Source organism: Ochotona princeps, chromosome 15, assembly GCF_030435755.1.
Source record: "Ochotona princeps isolate mOchPri1 chromosome 15, mOchPri1.hap1, whole genome shotgun sequence".
NCBI lineage: Eukaryota > Metazoa > Chordata > Mammalia > Lagomorpha > Ochotonidae > Ochotona > Ochotona princeps.
The window spans coordinates 13,189,814-13,209,364 of NC_080846.1; the positions used below are offsets into that span (position 1 = coordinate 13,189,814).

The 19,551-nt window shown below is 45.9% G+C and overlaps 1 protein-coding gene across 3 annotated transcripts in view; it reads left to right on the top strand.

Moving 5' to 3' along the window:
* The window catches only part of LOC101528887 (putative tetratricopeptide repeat protein 41), a 75,877-nt gene extending 56,700 nt beyond the window's left edge, over positions 1-19,177 (top strand). For 2 of the 3 annotated variants that reach the window (XM_058673035.1, XM_058673034.1), the window contains exons 12-16: positions 2,515-2,662; positions 3,226-3,378; positions 6,716-6,849; positions 18,276-18,405; positions 18,484-19,177. In XM_058673035.1, coding sequence (XP_058529018.1) covers positions 2,515-2,662; positions 3,226-3,378; positions 6,716-6,849; positions 18,276-18,405; positions 18,484-19,162 — 1,244 coding nt within the window. In that variant the 3' untranslated portion in view covers positions 19,163-19,177. The remainder of the gene's footprint in view (positions 1-2,514; positions 2,663-3,225; positions 3,379-6,715; positions 6,850-18,275; positions 18,406-18,483) is intronic. The other variant, XM_058673036.1, reaches the window with a different exon arrangement.
* Positions 19,178-19,551: the final 374 nt, after the last annotated feature.

A 19,551-nucleotide genomic window follows, 5' to 3' on the forward strand; every position in this document is an offset into this window, starting at 1 on the left:
GCTCCATCAATTAATGGAACCAATTGCTTTATTCTCTGTTACTGAGGCTCCAGGGGTACCACTGAAACAGTACAGACAAAACATTTACTGAGCTGAGGTACAGGTTGTGTATTTCTAATCTGAAAATCCAGAATCTCAAATGTTCTAAAATCCAAAACATTCTTGAGAATGGACATGATGCTGGCAGTTCAGGGTTTTGAATCCAGTGTCTAACTGGTGAAGGCTATGCAAATAGCACAAACTCTGAAAACCTCCAAACGTGAAACTCTTCCAGCCTCAAAAATTTCCGATAAGGCCTTCTCAATATGTGTTAAGTAATTCCACCTCATTGATTTACAGTCAGATTTAAGAACGAATTGAAAGAATTAGCCACACTTACATGGTTGTCAGCTAGAGCTGGTTGCATAGCAAATCACCCTAAAACCTTTTGACTTAAAACAGCATTTATTTTTGCACATGAGTCTGTGGGTCAGCTGATCCAGAGTGGGCCCAGAAGGTGAGTATGGCTTGTGCAGGCACCGAAGATGGACCGGCAGGTGGGGGCTGATCAAGCCGAGAAGGTGGTTGTTTGGCTGGGGTGGTAGGTGTGGCTGGGCCATGGGATCCTCATCCTCTGGGAGTGTACCCTGGGCCTGGGCACTTGGCACATCATAGGATTCCAGGAGGGTGAGCAGAAGCCTGGGCCTAGGCTCAGAACTGCTCAGTGCCCCATTCTGCAGCATTTGACAGTCATCAGGCTTCCTTCCCCTCTGCTGGGAGGGAGTGCAGAGTAGCACTGCAGGGTGGAGGGCAGCACAGATTTGTGTAGAAAGCAGAGATGTTTTTTGCAATCTGTCAGCTCTGCAGGCAGATCAAAGGGTACCTTGGGCAAGCTATTCGTTCTCTGAGGTTCTCATCTGTCCTCTTTTATAGTGACAATGCTCATTTGTTGAACTCAGTAATTGCTTATATCCTGAAATATAATGCTCAGGTAGTGAGCATTGCTACTCCTGAAGGTCAGAGACTAAACAGAGTGCTTCAACTTAGGCTGTGTGGAGCTATGGCATCCACGCTAGGCCTCTTGGACCCAATAACTGTCCCTCAAAAAGACACCAGTCATGTTGCAGCAGGTCCCACCCTCATCTTAATTACCTCTTTAATAGCCCTTTCTGCAAATACAGTCACATTCTGAGGGACTAGGGTTAGAACTTTAACAGTTCGAGGAAACCAAAGTCATCCAAAACAATTACTGTGATTTTTTTCTTCCCATAACAAACACTTTGGAAAACACTTTCTACTTTGTAGGAATCTGTATTGTTGAAATTTGTGATTTGCAATAGAGGAGCAAGAAGAGGTGTCGTGATGCCGCAGGTTAGGTCGCCACTTGGGAAGCCCATATCCCGTATTGGGTGCCTGGTTTGCGTCCCATCAACTCTGCTTTGGATCCAGCTGCAGGGCAGCAAGTGCTACCTCTCTGTCACCCATGTGGGGGACCTGGATCGAGTTCCTGGCTCTTGGTTTTGGCTTGTCCTGGCACTAGCTGTTATGGGCATGTGGAAAACGAACCGGGAATGGAGACGCCTCTCCTCTCCTCTCCTCTCCTCTCCTCTCCTCTCCTCTCCTCTCCTCTCGTCTCCTCTCCTCTCGTCTCCCCCCCCCTCCTCTCCTCTCGTCTCCTCTCGTCTCCTCTCCTCTCCTCTCCTCTCCTCTCCTCTCCTCTCCTCTCGTCTCCTCTCCTCTCGTCTCCCCCCCTCTCCTCTCCTCTCGTCTCCTCTCGTCTCCTCTCCTCTCCTCTCCTCTCCTCTCCTCTCGTCTCCTCTCGTCTCCTCTCCTCTCCTCTCCTCTCCTCTCCTCTCCTCTCGTCTCCTCTCCTCTCGTCTCCCCCCCTCTCCTCTCCTCTCCTCTCTTCTATCTATTCCTCTCCCCTTCCTTGCCCTCCCTTCCCCTCCCCTCCCCTCTCATCTTTCCCCCTCTTCATTATCTCTCCTGTCAAATAAAAGTTGAGAAAAAACTGCAAGAAAATAAAGGAAAATTGTTGGTCTTTTGCAGAGGGTGCCTTCTCATGGCCCTGTGTCCAGGTATAGCTCATGCTTGAGTGAGTGGATTTGTGGGCCTTGTTTGTGTGCTGCTTGTCATAAGAATGCATGCTTTTATTGTATCTTATTATAGAATTGTGCTGATGGCCTTCTGTAGGACTTGGTTGCTAAGGTGATGACTGGCTTCGCTACATCTGTATGCTCATTCTATTTCTGACCCATTCATTGGCAAAACAGACTCAGAATTGGATTTCAAGCTGTGATTTTGAGTCCTTTGGCTCTCTAACAGCTCTGTACTCACAAAAGCATGACATGAAAGCCAATCCCCCCACATTATAGGTCAAGAGTTGCTTTCATTAACAGAAAAAAAAACCTGGCTGTTGGCAGTGATGAAGAAATTATATGAGATGCTATGCCTGTTGATAGCTTAACTCTTTTGTTGAAAAAGATGAAAAACCCTTTAAACATTATATTCTTTGCCAACATTTATTCTCTGCAGTCAAGGTGCTGAATAACCTGGCCAAGGCAGCGTCGGAGGAGTACTTAAAGGAAAACCATGTCTTGGAGTATGCCTTGGAAGTTTCCCAGTTACCGAGTAACAATCCCTGTGATCAAGCTACCATGAGATACACGGAAGGAGTTCTGATGTAAACATGGGTTTTCAAATTGTTTTGTTTTTTTGTAATAGCATTTGCTGTTAGGATTAATGTGTTTAACTCACCTGCTAATCCATTTCCCACTTCAGTGACTTTCAGCATTTCTCTTCTTTAGCTTAGTGATTCTCAACAAGCGGACAATTTAACACCCCTCCTCTTCACCTAGGGGTCTTTTGCCAGTGTCTGGAGACATTTTTGGTTGTCATATTGGGGGATTTGCTATTGACAATGAATCAGGAGAGGCCGGATTTTGCTAAACATTGTACAATGCCCAGGGAGTCTTTTACAACAAGAATTATGTGGCCAGAGATCAACATGCTGAGGTTGGGAATAGTGACATAGTTTCTTTATGGACATGTATGTACTGTGTTCATATATGTTACTTCAATGTTCTGGCATCTCTCCTATTATAAACTTCTAGGATTAAAAAACGATATCTCCAGGACAGAATACTATTTAAAATCAAGGCCACTGATGAGAATTATTTTTGATAGCACAATGAATGTGATCAGTCTACATCATGCCAGTAAATAACACGTATGTCTTACTTTCAGTTTGGTTGCTGGAAATATTTCTCTTGCAAGAGTGAAAATTCAAGAGTGCTTAAATATCAGGAGAAGTTTGTTTGGTGAGAAAACCATGCAAGTGGGAGAAATTATGGAATTTTTAGCAGATTTACTGGTTTTTTCACTAAACGATAGTGAAAAGTAAGTTTTTGTGATATGTGTTCCCTTCCACGCACCCAAAAAAGTCTCCCACCAATGGTAGCAGGCCTGGGGTTACCCATTAGGGGTGTCTCACTTCTCTGGCTCCATCCTTGCCCTGAACCTTGAAGGTCTCACCTGCCTGAGAGGCAAGCCCTGCTCTATTCATCGGGAAACAGAGCATAAAGTGTTTAGGTTTTGGCAGTAGGGAAAGGGCAAAGGAGTGGAGTGCTGCCACCGTTGAATGGTTCCCAGTGTCACTCACATACCTTATGAGAAAGATAAACTCACTGCAGCGTAGGCCGTGTCCCCTGGCCTCCATTTGTGGTACCATGCCCTTTCTCTTTAGTAAGACTGAAGCCAGAACCTGCAACGTGTTTGGTCGCACTCACCTGCCACCCCTCTTGCCACCCCTCATCCTGTGAAGTGTGGGACTCTCCTTGGCAACCTCCCAGGACACCTTGGTTCTGTTGAAGGCTGCGGACCCAGAGATGTGAGCGTCTGCCAGGCCTGAGCTCTTTTCTTGACCAGTTGGTGTGGGGAAGGTCTTGGCACATCTCGGGGGCAGTGATGAGCTTCTGTTGGCCTTGTCTCTACCTTTCCAGAGCAGCTGACTGAACGGTCAGGGTACGGGCCTCTCCCTCTTTCCTGGCCTACTTTTCTAGCACAGGTTTTCACTTTGCCTGAGATCTTCCTTTCATCTCTTACCAGGTTGGTGACCTCTTCTGGCTTTGTTCCTAGAAAGAATGTAATGTTGTTTCTAGCACACGAGTGCAGATCAGTCTTAATCCTTTCTAAGAAGGTATTTAAAAGGGAAATGGTTTTTTTTAAATATAAAAGATTTATTTTTATTGTAAATGTAGATCAGATTTACAGAGAGAAGGAGCGTTAGGAATATCTTCCATCTGCTGGTTCACTCCCCAAATGGCCACAACAGCTGGAACTGAGCTGATCTGAAGCCAGGAGTTAGGAGTTTTTTCCAGGTCTCCCATGTGGGTTTAGGGTCCCAAGGCTTTGGACCATCCCTTCACTGCTTTCTCAAGCCACAAGCAGGTAGCTGGATAGGAAGTGGAGCAGCTGGGACACAAATTGGAGCCCATGTGGGATCCCAGCATTTGCCAGGTGAGGATTTAGTCATTGAAGCATTGCACTGAGCCTGGAAAGTGCTTTTTAAAGAGTAACTCAAATAAGGGAAAGTCTGAGGGTAAAGGTACAGGTGTCACGTAGCAGTGGTGAGATGGTGGACTCTGGTGTCTGACTGCCTAGCTAAAAATTTCTGCCACTTATGACTTTGAGAAGTTGGGCAGGTTCTTGACCTCTTGAGAACTCATTGACTCCTTAATGGGTAAAATGAGAAAAATAACAGTAATAACTGAACCCTCCTGGAATGATTCTGAGCAATAAGAGGTCTTAAAGGGAAAGAGTTTAACACAATGTCTGGCATGTATTCTAGTGATTAGTGTTATTTTGCTCCTTACAGGTGAATTTTGAAACCTGTGACATCATGTATAACCTCACTCTTACTCATCCTCAGGTCAGCTCTGTGAGCAGAGAATTGGACTTCCTTTAGAGAAGCAAATACCGTTGCCTCTTGGAACAGTCTAAGCATGTCACATAATGACTGAGTTATCTCGGATGCCCATGCGGCTGTCCCAGTGCAAAGCCAGAGCTGTTGGGGTGTGAAATCATGAGCCACTTCACATTACTGGGTTATTCCACAGAGTCAGAGGCTCTGGGCATGTGTGGAAGCTTTTGTCCCAGACCTCTTTGCCAATGATCAGTCTTTCGAAGCCATGGAAAACCATCTCTCCCCATGCCCACCTCCTTGTCGAAGATTGTCCTTAGGTGGCCACAGCTGCCACCTAAGAAGATCGGGAGACATTTTGCCATGTAGATTCTTGGTCTAGTGACTGGGGCCCTTGAGGCGGTTCATGCACAGCAGAAATGATCCTTGGCATTCTGAGGCCCCAGTAGTTTGAAGTAGGCAAGGCTGGACATGTAAAGTCAGATTTAAGAATTAAGCTAATGAAACAGAACAGAGAGAAACAAAGTGCCTTAAAAAGGAATGATAATATTTGTCTGAAATAATGATTCATTCTTTATCAGCGTTTGAACTTTACATAAATAGCTATGCTCCCCCGTGGCCCTCTTCCGTCCTGCCAGGAAGTCCATTACTTCCTATCTCTGCATTTATTGGCTTTTCTCCTCCAGCCCTACCCAGCTGCATTTGGTCTGCTCTTAGGAGGGTCATCAGCCGAGATGTCCTCCTGCAGTGACTGTCCTCTGATGATGCCTTCTCGGTCTCTTGTGTGAGTTCCTCTTTCTGTGTCCACCTCATGCCCAGATGCCAACACTCTCTTACATTCTGTTCTTGGCTCTGTGCGTGTTTGATCATAGCACCTCAGCTTTGCCAAGTTCCTCAGCTTTGGCCATTGTTCCCTAGGGTGATGGCTCCTTGTCTCCATCTCTTTCCAGGTTTCTCTCATTGGAGGCAGACATATGCATCCACTGGATGTATGTCTCTATTTGGATATTCAGGGTCAACCTGCCCAAGACTGAACCCATCTACCCCTCTCTACCAGACAAATTGCATCCTCTTTTGTCTTACCTGGTGTAGACATGAAGCAATCATCTTAGTGACATCTCTGAAATACGCTTATTGTCAGTCACTGTACTAAACACATTCCTTGTGTTTTCTTATTGACTCCCAACAACAACTCTGTTGTTCCCATTCGGAACACGAGGAGGCTGAAGCCAAGGCCCAGGAGGTGAAGATACTTGCCTAGCTTTTAAGCAGTAGGGCCACAGTGTGTATCTGCAAGTCTGAGGAGCCTCCATGCCTATGTACTTGTTACCATGTCTGCCTGACTGTTAACCACATCACTGTATGGCAGGGATAGATTCCCTCAGCAGTCTTTGCATCAGCCTGCACATCCATTGTGATGCTAGACTTTGCAAATCTCCCTGTGGTCTCTGCATTAGCTGGGACCCTCATCAATCTTTCCCAGAACTAGCTGGCCTGCTGCTGTAGTTTCACCTGCTGGTTTGTCCTGTACAGATCTACACAGGTGGATTTTCTTAAGTGCAGATCAGATTTTTGTCTTTTTCTTAGAGGAAATGCTTCAAAATCCAAGTTCAGACATGAGTTTTGCAGCCAGTCCTTCATGAGTGGACCTTTGCTTTACTCTCCAGTCTTCCCTCCTCTCTTAGGGGATTGTTAGGGCAATGGTTAGTCTTACTTGTCTTTGATACTCAGCCCTAGTGCCTAATGCTAGGGAATGGGTGTGAATGAACGAATGACAGACTTCATTCTTGTAACACTTTAATTCATCTTTTCTAGGTCCAAAAGGAAGCAAGTAATTGAATATTATAAGCACGTGATAAAAATAAAGGAAAAGGCAGACACCCTGGCTAACTCCTTCCTCATCCGGAAGCAGCTGTACATCAGCCTCAGTGACACCCTGTGTAAATTAGGTACATATTCTCATCTGTTTATTTATTTTAAGATTTGTTTATTCTTATTGGAAAGTCATATAGACGGAGAGGAGAAAATACAGAGAGGAAGATCTTCCATCTGCTGATTCACTTCCCGAGTGGCCACAATGGCTGGAGCTGACTGATCTGAAGCCAGGAGCCAGGATCTTCTTCCAGGTCTCCCACGTGGGTGCAGGGTCCCAAAGCTTTGGGCCTTCTCTTCTGCTCTCCCAGGCCACAAATAGGAAGCTGGATGGGAAGCAGAACTGCTAGGACATAAGCCGACACTCATATGGGATCCCAGCATGTGCAGGGTGAGGACCTTAGCCATTAGACTACCACACTGGTCCCTTATCTGTTTCTAAAAAGGTGACTTTCCCAGTGATTTCTTATGCATGCCTTATTTATTTTAAAATAACTTGGATTTTGAAACAAGTACCTCCTGTTCCATATGCTTTCAACTTTTTGTTGCTGGCTATTTAACTTTCCTTACTCAGAGAGATAGCTTTCAAACACCTTCCCATCCCATTTTGCATTTGTTTATAAGAACCGTGTCCAACCATGCTTGTCTCCTACCTGTGTAGTTTTGCTGCTTTCTTAAAACCTTGTTGGTATGTTAATAACATCTTTCACGTTATATCTATGATGCTAAGGTCTCCAGAAATAGCAAGATAACTTCTCACAGGAGTCCACCTTGATTTTAGACAAAATTGTAGGATCCAGGATCTTAGACTTGGCAGAGTATTGAAAGCACTTTTGGATTAAATATAAAAATTTTAAACTTAGGGGAAGGTGCTTGGCCTAGGGGTTAAGATGCCTGTATCAGGCTATTCTGTGGTGCCACAGGTTAAGCTAGAGCCTGTAAGCACCGGCATCCAGTGTTGGGTGATCGGTTGTAGTCCAAGCTGCTCCACTTCCTATGCATCTCCCTGTTAATTTGCCTGGGAGAGCAATAGTAAATGGCTTAACAAGTCCCTGGGCTTTTGCTCCACACCTTGGAGACTGAGAAGAAGCTTGTGGCTCTTGGCTTCAGTCCGGCCCAACCTTGGGTGTTGTAGCCATTTGAGGAGTGAAGTAGCAGAAGGATTATTTGTCTCTCCCTCTTTTTCTTTGTAACTCTGCTGTTCAAATTAAACAAACAAAATAAAACAAAAACCCCGTGTCTCCAATCAGATTTCCTAGGTTGGATTTTCCCTCACTGGCTCCTGACTACGTTTCCTATGAAGGTAGACTCAGAGGCACCAGATGAGGGGGCTCAGGCAATTGGGTTCCAGCTGGAGGAGACCTGGCTTGAGTTCTCAGCCTTGAGGATTGGCCTTGGACATTGTAGGCATTTAGAGTGGACAAGCAGGTGGGAGCTCTCTCTCTGCCTCCCAAATAAATAAATAACCCCAACAATTAAAGCCCGAAATAAAAAAAAATGCACGAAGGTTTCACTCTTACTAGGGAGACTCAAAGTAATATATCCAGTCTTTTGTTACTTCTTGCTTCTGTTTTACTCCCATTCAAGGAGTTTCAACTTTTTTTTAAAGATTATTTTTATTTGAAATGCAATTTTTAAACTCTATTTTTGTTGATGTTTATGTAGTTTATCAGGGTGGGAAGGACCAAGGGTTAAGGAAAAGTAGTTGTGATCATTGTTTCCAAATTTTTGTTTCTTCTTCCTGTTTCTGGGGGAAGAGAGGAGGTATCAGGAGGAGCCATACCCTACCTCCTAACCACCCCAGTACTCAGGGATGGGGAATGGCCATCCAGTATCAACCCAGGGTCCCGATGTGGCGCATACCCTGATGGTTCTGCCCAGGTGGTTTTGTTAGTTCTGAAATGCTCTCAGTCTCGCCAATGCAAGGATGAGGAATCTCTTCCGATGTCCACTGGCTGACATAGCCGACCTTACAGTCTCCATTTGACCAAATTTTTGCTGTCATTGTTTGGCTGGGGTAGTTGCCCAATTTGTTCTGTCCTTCCTCTGCTATAGTACCAGATATCCTCTGCAGGCCCCAATGGGCTGCCATATCCTCCATGTGCATCAGGGCCTGCCGTCCACTGCTCTGTCTCTTCTAATGAGGAGGACCAGTTCTCGCTGGACTCACTGCTCCTGGGGTTCATGGACCCAGCATGACCCAGTACCCACTGTGCAGGTGGGCCCAAGGACCTGGCCCAGGTGACCGGGGCCCTCAGGATCCCCCTATCCTCACCTTCTGGGCTCACAGACCCAGCACTCACTGCACAGGTGGGCCCTAGGACCTGGGCCCTGGAAAGGCAAATTTAACAGAGAGAAGGAGAGACACAGAAAGAGAGAGAGAGCAAGCTTCCATCTTATTGCACCCAGATGGCTGCAATAGCCAGAACTGGGCTGATGCAAAGTTCGGAGCCAGAAACTTCTTCCTTGTCTCTCATCTGGGTACAAGGTCCTGACACTTGAATCATCCTCTGCTGCTTTCCCAGTCCATAATCAGGGAGCTGGATCAGAAGTGAGCAGCCAGAACTGGAACTGGTGCCCATACGGGATGCATTACTGCAGGTAGAGGATTAGCCTGTTGAGTCACCACATTGGCCCCAGACTTAAAATTAAACTTTTTTTCAAATCAAAGTTTGACAGTATCACTTGAGTTTATGGTGAATCCTGAGTTTCTTTTTCGTTGGTACCAGCGCAGTTTGGAGGGCTTTTATTTCCCTTTAGGGGTAGTCACCTGGCTACCCACAGAAGGAGCCTCAGAGGTTTCCTGAGGGGCCCTTCCTCTCCAAGCTTTGCTGTTGCCATGGCCCACAGCATCCAGACCTTGTGTCTCACTGCCTCCATGTATGGCCCCTTGTCCATTAGCCTGCTCTGCATACAGTGACCACTGCAGTGGATTCTGTCAGTTGCTGCCAGGCTTGGAAACTGATGATAAGGAGTTTCCTGGGAGGCCGCGGACAGTGCTTGGACAGTGGGCCAGAAAGACAGGACATGTGCAGCTGGAGGGGCAGGCACGCCGGGGGAGGGGGTCAAGTGTGTGAGCCTCAGGGCAGAGCTTCTCAACCTTCATGCTTTTGCAGGAGTGGGTACCTGGTGTGCTGAGAGCCCTCAGAGCTTGGGCAGGTGGGCCGGGGTAGAGCCCTGGGCTCGTCCTCTCCAGCTCTCTGGTGGTCTTGATTATCCACTCAGGGAGGCTACACAGGAAATCCCATTTTCCATAAACACCACAACTTTGCAATGTCGGAGGTCCTGATGCCTTGTGACACAATTTATAATTCAGCCTACACAGCTGGTTTCTGTCTGCTCATGATTCTGCCTGCCAGTGTAGAAATACGGAAATTTTTTTTTTATTTTTATGACTCAGTGGAGTGGGGGAGCAGGGGAGGTGACTGCCCCTGACACTGAGTCGGGGTGAGTGTGCCTGATGGCTGCTAAGCCTCTGACCATAGCCAGTACAGCAGCACCTCTCCTGCCTAACACCAGGGGAAATCCAGACAAGCCTGAGATGACAGCGATGCCCGAAACCAAATGCGGGGCCACAAGGGTGTGCTGGTTAACCTGTTTCACCACAGAGCACAGTTACTTTCAACCTGCTCACTTGCCGAGGAGGAAAACCTCAGAAACACCTGATATCAGGAGAGAATATTTTTAGTCTCTAGATCAAGCTGTGTGTTTTCCCGCGCAAATGTGTTCAAGGGTATGTAGCTATTTTATTCCAGTAAAAGATTCTGAATTGAGTGAGTGAAGCATTTTCCTTGCAAAATGCAGGTGTAAAAGTAGAGGAAATTTATGGAAAGGAACTAGTTCTGTTTGATCTAGTTACTTCATGCAATAACTTTGGTGGCTGGTTTTTTCGAACTCTAATATATTCACTTACTTTCAGATAAGCATTTGTAATGGTAGCGACAACTATGTTCTTGCAACTTCTCTTTCTTTTTTTTAAAGATTTTATTGTTATTGGAAAGCCGGATATACACAGAGGAGGAGAGACAGAGAGGAAGATCTTCCATCCGATGTTTCACTCCCCAAGTGAGCTGCAACGGGCCGGTGCTGTGCCGATCCGATGCCGGGAACCAGGAACCTCTTCTGGGTCTCCCACACAGGTGCAGTGTCCCAAAGCTTTGGGCCGTCCTCGACTGCTTTCCCAGGCCACAAGCAGGGAGCTGGACGGGAAGTGGAGCTGCCGGGATTAGAACCGGCGCCCATATGGGATCCCGGGGCTTTCAAGGCGAGAACTTTAGCTGCTAGGCCATGCCGCCGGGCCCCTTGCAACTTCTTAAATAAAATTGGGGCTTGTGTTGTGGCTTAGTAAGTTAAACCACTCATTGGGATGCCAGCACCCCCAGATCCGGAGTCCCTGGGTTACATTCCCAGTTCTGGCTCCAAGTTTCAGCTTCCTGTCAGTGCATACCGTAAGAGATGGTAGTGATGGCTCAAAGTAATTCAGTTCTTGCCACTCACAAGGAGAGCCTAGATTGTTTTATGGGCTTTTGTTGACCTGGCCCAGTCTTTGCCATTCAGGGTGTCTGGGGAGTGATCCACTGGGTGGAAATTCTGTGTGTGTGTGTGTGTGTGTGTGTGTGTGTGTGTGTTTCCTGTCTGTGAGGGGCCAGGCACAGGCTGCCTAGCCCAGGTCATTGATTTGGAGTGTTTACTGAACAGTGACTGAAAGCCAGTGCAAGTTTCTGGCAAAGCAGGTCAGTGTCCAGGCTCTATTTATTTCCCTGGCACAGGCTTCACAGGGGATTTCTAATATAATGGTCTGAAATAGCACTGTGAATCCAGAGTCACTGAGGGCTTGCTTTAGATTCTTATTTCCTGTTTGTCTCCACTGTCTGGATTTTGATCCCACAAACACCCTGAGCCCCTTGGCTTATTCCTTTCCATTTATTCTTTGTGTAAGGCTCTGGTGGGTCACCGCATCAGCAGTGGTACATAAGTACTCTGCTTACCTCGGGAGGCCCCGGAAGTGGAGACGCAGGTTCTATTTCAGTATTGCCATCATTTGCCCCCAGATGGCAGTATTGAAAGAAACAACCCAGATTGGACTTACTGGAATGAATCACTTCTGGTTGACTTTTCAGATCTCCCTTTGTCTCTCACTCAACTATTTTGGCACCTCCCTTAGTCAGAGGTTATTACAACATGTAGAATGCACCCTGGTCTTCTAGTGAATATGAAAATAGTAGGCTTCCAGCCATTTTTGATAGTGAAGACTTAAGTTATAATCACAACATTTTTTAAAACAACTTATTTCAAAGCTAGAGAGTTACAGAGGAAGGAGGTGCGGGGAGATGAGAGATCTTCCACCTGCTAGTTTACTCTCCAGATGGCTGCTAAGTCAAGAGATAGAAGCCTATTCCAGGTCTCCGTAGTGAGTGCAGGGGCCCAAGGATTTGGGCCATCTTCCATTGATTTCCTAGCAGAGAGCTGGATTGGAAGTGGAGCAGCTGGGATTTGAACTGGCACACCCATGTGGGATAATGGCATCATAGGCAGTGGCCTAACTTGATATACTACAGTTCTGGCCACAAACACAACATTTTTTTCATATAATATTATTGTCAGCTCATCTTAAAACACTGGGTTTGTGAGGTGGTGACCAATGCCTACTTTTGGTTTTCTCTTCCTCCTCCCACACTCCTCTCTCCTCCATCTTTCTTCCTTTTCCTTAGTGAGGAACTTATTCATAGATGAAATGCCTTCTTGTTTCTTATATTCTTTATAACTCATCTCCTCTCAACTTTTATTCAGTTTCAAGTATAAACCTAAACTTAATAAAATTACTACTCCCAGAGATGTTAGAAGGAAGGCTGACTTGAAAATGAGGGGTTTTTACAATTGTGTTCTAAGCTGCCTCTGACACAGAACAGTCCTCCGGCTTTCCCTCTTTGAAACGTGCCATAAATTGTTCCACAGAGAAACCATTCAAGTGGGAAGGAGAAAAGAGAAATGGGGCTCTGTGTGTTCCATTGTATCAAGCTGAGGTTCTGTTCTGAGTTGTTTATTTTGGATGAAGGATGGTAGATGAACATTATGTTACGTCCTGCTCCCTGGATTTCTTTTAGAAAAGAAATGCCAGCCATCTCAGTCAAATTTAGAAGGAAGACATTAAACAAAGGCTCCAGTGGGTGACGGAGCAGGGTGAGTCAGTGCCTTCTCTGTGCTTAATTTAAAAAGGCTCTGCTCAGCTCAGCTGGAACCCTGTTCTGTGTAGCATTCAGTCCCAAAAGCCAGGTAAGCAACACAAAGCAACCTTACAATTTAAACTTCACCATGAATGTGTGTTTTTTTCCACATTTGAAAATGTAGAATCAAGGTCTTTTTTTTTCTAGCAGTGGGCTTGCTGATTGGAACTGGGTGTCATCTTTCTCCTGTTGCATCAGCCACAGTTTCTAGTTTGAAATTCTGTAGGGTGATGACAGTGGTGACGCACTTCCACATGCACGATCCTTCCAGACTGCTGCCACCCTTCCTCTCGGCTTCTGAGCACTCTCTGGCTTACTCAGAGCTTCAAAGGTTTCATGCTTTTTAGCATCTCAGGGTATCAGTCTTCCAGAGGTATTGAGTCTGGTTCCCATAGTAAATAATTCCCTTTCATTTCACACTCATTCTCATTAATTTGCATTAATTGGTCGAATTACCTAATTGGGTTAGTAAGCTCAATTGACTTTGAGTCATGCCAGAACCAAGACGGATGGCTGCAGAGTAAAGAGGAACCTGCTGGCTGCCCAGAGAATATTTTGTAGAACAAATGGAGGAGGGAGGACCCTGGTTATTCCAGCAAGCTAGTTTGTGTTAACAGAGCTTCCTTCTTATTTAGTGTTAGGCTTAATCATTTTAAAAAAAAATATTTATTTGCAAGCCAGAGAGATGGGGAGAGACAGAAATCTTTAATTGATTCAGTGGTCAGGGCTTGATGAGGCTGAAACAGGAGCTTCATGCAGATCTTCCATATGGGTGCAAGGACCCAAGGATTTGTGTCATCTTCTGCTGTTTTCCTAGGCACATTAGCAGGGAGTTGGATAGGAAGTAGAGCAGCCAGGACTTGAACCCAGGGCCTTTGTGGGATGCTGACATTGTGGTGGCAACTTCACCTGGTATGTTGAAATGCCAGCTACGGGTTTAATAATTTTCAATGAGTTGCAAATTTATAAACAGTACCAATTACAAGAAAATGGTAGTCCTTATGAACCTAGAAAGCTTTTAAACCTGGAAGGGACTTTAAGAGATCACTAAACTTTGTAAAATAATCTAAGGCTAGGATTTTAAAATTTCTTATTCACTTATTGTCACTTGTTTCAAAGCCAGAGAAAAAGTGAGAGCAAGAGTGAGAGAGAGACAAAAATACAGAATAGAGAGAAAATGACTGAGGAGAAGAGAGAAAGAGAGAGCGAGCGAGAGAGATAATTATCCACCTGCTGGTTCACTTCTCAGATGTCTGCAACAACCTGTACTGGGCCAAGATAAATCCAGAGCCCAATCAGGGTCTCCCACATGGGTGGAGAGATCCAACTACTTGAACCACCACTTGTTGCCTCCCAGGGTTTGCATTACGGGAAGCTGGAATTGGGAGTGCAGCTGAACTAGCTAAACTCAAACCCAGACACTTTGATGTGGGATATGGGTATCCCAAGCAGCATCTCACCTACAGCAACCAACACTTGCCCCAGTGCACCAACCTTAAAGCTAAATATATATTCAGGTGTCTCATATGGCTTAACCCAATACTTGTGATCAGAGAATCCTGTAAATCAGAGGCTTTAATCATTGAGTTCATACAGACCAAGTTTCATTCCCAAGCCTCAGAGCTAGTGGACTTCAGGCTTGGAATCTGGTTCGCTGAACTCAATTCTAAGTGTTTGCCACTTTTATGGCCTGATTTTATGGTCTTTTGGGGGAGATAGGCACACAGTGATAGCCCCAGCCCAATGTGACAGGTTGGAGACAGACACTGGAGAGGTCATAGGGAAGTACATGAAGGAGACAAGAAGGAGGATTTTCTAGAGAAAATGACTCGGGCTGTGGTTCCTGACACAGGTCTGTAATAGAAGGTTAGGAAAAATGTTTTAGGTAATGAAGGTCAGCATGAACAAAGGCAAGCAAATTGGGCAAATCTTGCGCACTGTGCTCAAGGGGTGGGCAGAGATATGACTAGGATTTTTAGTAGATCAATTGAACTGGACTCATGCTTGGTTGGGTTTTGGAGGTGAAAGAATGAGAGAAAATAAAGGCATGTCTCAGCTTATAGTTACAGGATTGGCCAGTGTAACTGAGTGGATGATGCTGCTGCCATCCTAGACAGGGTGCACAGGTTGGAGAGGGGGTGGTGAGGTATGGGTCATAATGAGCTAAGTTTGGGCACATTGAGCTTGCATTTCCTATCTGAGTGGAGATATTGAGTGGGCAGCAAAATACTGATGCATGAGCTGAATAGAACATTTTGGATTTCTTAGCATTTAGTGGCTCAACCCAGCAGAATGATTGAGAGAAGAATAAAATAAGATAAGGAAATGTCAAGAGATAGAACTTGGGGAAATGCCAGAATGTAAGGAATGGAAATGGGATGTGTGCTGGAAAAAAAATGAAAGAGCGGTTATAGAGATGGGCTGAGAATCAATAAAATCTTAGAAACCAAGAAAGGAGGTCACTGAGAATTAAACACCAAAATGGGAGACTACCTGTTTACTAACATAAAGGTCATGGGCTCCCCTGCTGGACCACTACTCACACTGGAGAGTGTGAGTTGGGATGGGAGCAGACCATACCGGGTAGGGCTACAATACCTGTTGGCCTCATGTGAGCTGGATCAGGGAAGAGCTAGGCTGGATTGACTGTTCCTACTGGTGCAAGCATAAGTCAGAATGGGTGTGGATTGTTTGGGTTTTGCTGCAGCATCAGCTGGCAGAGGCTGGCACTGGGGGCTGATTTTGTCAAGTAAAACTGCAGAACCACCTGGAGAGTGCAGGATCCAGGAATGGGAGTGGGCCCATTAGGGAAACAGTGGGCACCTCCCTCTTGGGTTGCAACTCTGACTGATGAGCAGGAGAACCATGTCTGGGACAGGCAAGGCTAGACAGAGAATGGCACCTGCTGGCACATGCGTAGGCTGGATAGTGGGGCTGGTTGGGTTGAACTAGGCTTCAATGCCCATTGACATGTATAAAAGCTGAATGGGAGGTAGGACAGATTGGACCAGTCTGCAGTACATATTGGCAAATGCAGGAACCAGGGCAGGGGGCGGGCCTGGTGGGGGTTCTGGGGAGTCGCTCCAACTAGGCTACATACAGGTCCCACTGGTTTGTGTGAGGGCTGAGTATATGGTGGGCAGGATCAGGCTGGGCTCCAACACCCATTGGTTTGTGTAGAAAATAGAACTGGAGGCAAAACTGACCCAGCAATTGCAACCACCAGCATATGCATAAGCTGATTGGGATGATGGACTATGCTGGACCCGGTATTGGCAAGTACACACAAGAATCAGGTCTGGGATCCCCCCAGTTGAACTGCTGGACTCAGAACTTCAACCATGGAGAAGATTGCATGGGAAAAGATCCATGGTCTGACTATGGAATGCATCTGTCAAAGCTGAGCCTCCTCAGTGGCTCAGATGGAGCAGTGGACAGCATATCCAGGTGCACATGGAGGATATGACAGTACAGTGGAGCCTGCAGAGAACACTTGGTACTATGACAGAGGACAGAACAAATTGATCAACTACCCCAACCAAGTGTTGGCAGTGAAAATCTCGGGAAACGGAGACTCTAAGGTGGACTATGTCAGCCAGTGGATTCTGGAGAGATTTCATCATGCTTGGAATGGTGAGATGGGCAAAATTCAAAACTGTTGAACTATCAAAACCACTTGAGCAGTGCCCTCAGAGCATGGCCCACATCAGGGACCCTGGCGTGGTTGGGAGGCTGGGTGTGGCTTCTCCCTTTGTGTCTCCCCTTCCTCAGATACAGGAAGGAAAAAACAGAATGTGGAAACAATGGTATTACCCACTTTCCTGTAGCCTTTGACACTTGGCACCCTAATCAACTGTGTAAAGATTGTCAAAATAAAATAATAATAATAATAAAGAAAAATAAATAAATAAATAAAAGATATCTCTCCCTTTAAAAAAAAGAAAAGAAATTAAGGTGGGTATGGCCTCATACAAGAGTGCACTTTGGAAAGAATAACTAGTGATTCCTTCACAGCTGCTTTGGGGGAAGAAAAAATCTCCCAAGGGGCCAAAGCAACTAGGAGAATTCTGTTGTTCATTTTGGAAGTTGTAGTCTCAAATGCTAGGGGCCTAGGTTGGAATCCACTTTCTGGTATTTCTAGGTTTCCTAACCCCTGAGTCTCAATTTTCTTCCTGACTGAAAGAGGGTAATAATGTCTGCCTGTATCGGGTTATTCTGAAGGATATGCAAAACAACTTACAGACTGCATAATGAAATGTCAGATTCCCTCCCCATCCAGGGCAAAGGCTTGAGTGGGAGGAGTTTGAGAGACTTGTCTCCGCCTCATTTGGGGCATGAAGCAGCAGATGGAAGATCTGTCTCCTTTTCTCTGTAAGTTAGCACTGGTAAAGCTTTATCCATACTCACCACCTGCGAATGTTTTGCTCCATCTCCCTTCTCTGTTTCATTCACACAAACACACAGGTATGTTTTTCTGAACCATCTGATGAGTTGCAAACATGCCAGCTTAGTGTATTGCTACATACTTCAGCATTTTTCTTCTCAGGGCGATAAAGTCCCAAATAAAACCATGGCAATCTTACCCAAATCCAAGAGACTTAACCTATTACCTAACAAATAATGTATAGTCCAATATTCATATTCCCCTAAATAGCTGAGTAATGTCCTTTTGGAACCAGAATCCCGTTGTGGGTCTTGCATTTTGGTAGCCTTGTTGTTTTTCATGACATGGGCAGTTTTCTGGAAGGGTCTAACCCGTATTTGGCCCTTCCCATCCTGCCCCAAGTGTCCTTCCCTTTGCTCTTTTATTCTTCAGTTGTTTATGATTAGATTCAGGCTAACTATTTTTTGGCAGAGTCTTACAATAATGTTGCGATGCCACCTCTTAAAAATGCTTTTATCTTTTTTGTTTGAATTGTGTGTGTGTGAGCAAGCGAGTGACAGAGAGACAGAGGGATGCTATTTCTGATTCTCTCTACAGATGCCTGCAGTGGCTCAGAGCTATAGCTGGGAGCTATAAATTCCTTCAGGGTTCCCCAAGTGGGTAGCAGGAAAACCATTGCCTGGGCCATCATTGCTGTCTCCCTGGATACACTGCAGCAGAACCTGGAATTCAGGAGCTGGAGTTGGAGTGGAACCAGTTGGGAGTGCAATTCTGATGTGGGACACAGGTGTCTTAATGGCTAGGCCAATTGACTGCCAAATTCTTGTCCTTCAAACATGTGGTTCTAATCGTCATTTTTTAAAAATGTCTTCTATTCTGATTTTCAAATACCCAGCAGGTCAGTTACTGATGTGTGATTCACGTCACCACACCCTGACAGAGGCTGAGAGTTATCTGCACAGATCACTTGGTTTAAGGGCAACCCACCTGGGGCCTTCTCATTCCTCAATCCGTGGAATCCTGTGGTGAGTCTCTAATTCAAGTCTCAAACAAACAAAACAAAACTATGATTCATTTGACCCAACATCTTTGATCTCTTGCAGCCTTCTGAAGGAAATCCAGCTGCTTAAGGGTGGGAAATGGTGGCCTCAGGGCCGGAGCCGTTCCTCTCTGGAGGGCCCCAGGAGCGACTCCTCACTGTGCAAGCACCTGCTGAAGTTAAACTACTGCAGTGCTCACAGCTCTGACACAGTGAGCTCCGCGATGTGGGCCAATGCCAGCAAGCTGTGGAGGGCCAAAAGCAGGGACTCAGCACCTGCCGTGCCTTCCGATAGACCAAAATGGGCATCGAGGAAAGGGAAACAGATCTCAAGACCTGTTCTCTGCCTTTCTGCTGATGAGAAGACCCACCGAAAGACACAAAGCCCTGCTCAGACATGGAATGGCCCTGGGGAGGAAGCATCCAAGCAGAAGGAAAAGCATCCCTCCAGGATCTCATCCTTGGATAAAACAAACAGCTTCTTAGCGCATTTGGGGCCAAGGAGTTTGTCCGCTAAAAGGGAGCGTGGGGACGGCCAAATCACCACACTCTTCCGCCACCCACTGCTGGGGCCTCCCAGCACCGAGAACTCCTGGGAACACCGACTTGAGTTCATATCTGAAAAGTGGCTTTTCCATAGTCCGGATTCTAGTGCCAGTCCTCAGAGGTGTTTTTCACTGAGAAGCTCTCAAACAGAAACAAGATTGTTGAAGAAGACCTCCGATGATATTAATAGGGAATAAAAATTGTGAGCTCTTGGTGTGTCTAAATTCTTTTCTGCTCCAACTAGCAGAGCCAGTAACGTGGACAGGGAGAGGGTCTGGGGATGAAGCACCAATAGGAGGCCAGTGATGGTAGAAGTCTCTGCGAAGTCTCCCTTTATTGATCCTGCAGCTCTCCTTATATACTCTTCCCCCCACATCCTCATTTAGCAGGATATTGGATACAGATGAGTCCAATTAGTCTAGGTGTTTTTAGCCACAAGCCCAGTTCCTGGTCCTGCCCAGCTCAATGAGCAGTAATTAACTCCTTAGCCCACAACACTTCCCTCCATCCCTCTGACTATGTAGGATTATTTGATTGGATATTTTCTGCTAAATACTTGTAGCTAAAAGGGATGATTTTTAAGTGA